Raw genomic sequence first — 1,287 nt, 5'->3', positions numbered from 1 at the left:
GTGGTGGTAGCGCACTTGGTGGTACAGAATTGCGTAAATCTATAGCCTCAAATCTCTTGGTAGCAACAGAGAATACACGAGCTCATCGTGATTCATTTTGTGATTTTCTCGATTTTCAGGCAAATCGTGGTCAAGAGAAATTATCTCCCAGATTTGCTCCACGCAGAGATAGTTTTGATTGGGATGCACTTTCAAGAAAACCAACAACAGATGATAATCGCATGTCTTTTATTGGTCTTAATGCGGTACCTTCTAATACTTCGACCACACAAAATGATTCGTTTGATACGAAAATGAATTCATCGGATGTTATAAAAATTCCTCTTAGAGAACGTAGCAATACGCCACAACATACTCCCGTCACCGGTAAACTAACACAAATCATGGAAGAGGAAAAATGTCTACAGGAGACTTTGGAAACTTCTAGTCAAAATCTTACCTCAGACAGTGATAAAGAGAATCCTCAAATGGATTTAGATTTTGTACAAACACGTCTAAAACCTTTAGCAGTTGATTTTAATAGTACACCTCGTCGTGAAAGGACTTCCATGGAAGGTATTTTAACCTCTAACAAGCCTACCCAAATACAGCCCGTGACTTCCACAGCTACCAAGAAACCTTTACCACAAGTTAAGGTAACTAGCGCTCCTAGCGATGTTCAGCAAGCTATTACGGATTTACGCTGCGAGATGTTACAACGTTTCGATAAATTGGAATTTGAAATGAAATTTTTAGCTGAAAACAATAAATGGCAAATATTTACGCACAATTTCAATCTATGGAATCAACGTGCCGAACAAACAGAAGAAATACGTGACTGTTTGGGTATTCTATTGCAGACAGATCCGTTTGTTAATGAATTTCTAAGACTGAAGGAAGAAAATGAATTGTTAAAGAAACAATTGCAACAATTTATTAAAGATTAATGTTTAAACAATTTTTATTTATTATTTTTTGCTCTAGTTTTTTGTTTTCTTTTTTTAAATTGTATTTATTTGTAATTAAAGAATTTTTTAATTGTTTAAAGAATTGGGAATTCTTTACAATTGAAAAATTTTTGCTTATTTGAAATTTGCACTGTTTTTTTAATAAAATTTTATATGAAAATAATTTGGATTTTTATTTTATTTGATGGAACCTTTTTTTGAAAAAAAAAAAACAAATTAGCTCTTTCTCCAACTTTATGAACAAGTTTTCCAATCAGAATGTTCTACTTTTGATGAAAGCCTGGTAATGAGAGTGAAAGTGTTAAATCGCTAAACTGTACTCTCCTCTTGCAATACATTC

At 33.1% G+C, this 1,287-nt stretch overlaps 1 protein-coding gene across 1 annotated transcript; it reads left to right on the top strand.

Annotated features, from left to right (window-relative positions):
- Positions 1–2: 2 nt before the first annotated feature.
- LOC111688756 lies at positions 3–988 on the top strand (the record flags this gene model as incomplete). Its single annotated transcript, XM_046948579.1, has 1 exon — positions 3–988. A coding segment is annotated over one exon (924 nt), but the record flags the coding sequence as incomplete, so codon positions are not given.
- Positions 989–1,287: the final 299 nt, after the last annotated feature.

The sequence above is a fragment of the Lucilia cuprina genome, chromosome 2 (assembly GCF_022045245.1).
Source record: "Lucilia cuprina isolate Lc7/37 chromosome 2, ASM2204524v1, whole genome shotgun sequence".
NCBI classification, from domain to species: domain Eukaryota; kingdom Metazoa; phylum Arthropoda; class Insecta; order Diptera; family Calliphoridae; genus Lucilia; species Lucilia cuprina.
This window is presented reverse-complemented; position numbering and strand designations above follow the sequence as displayed.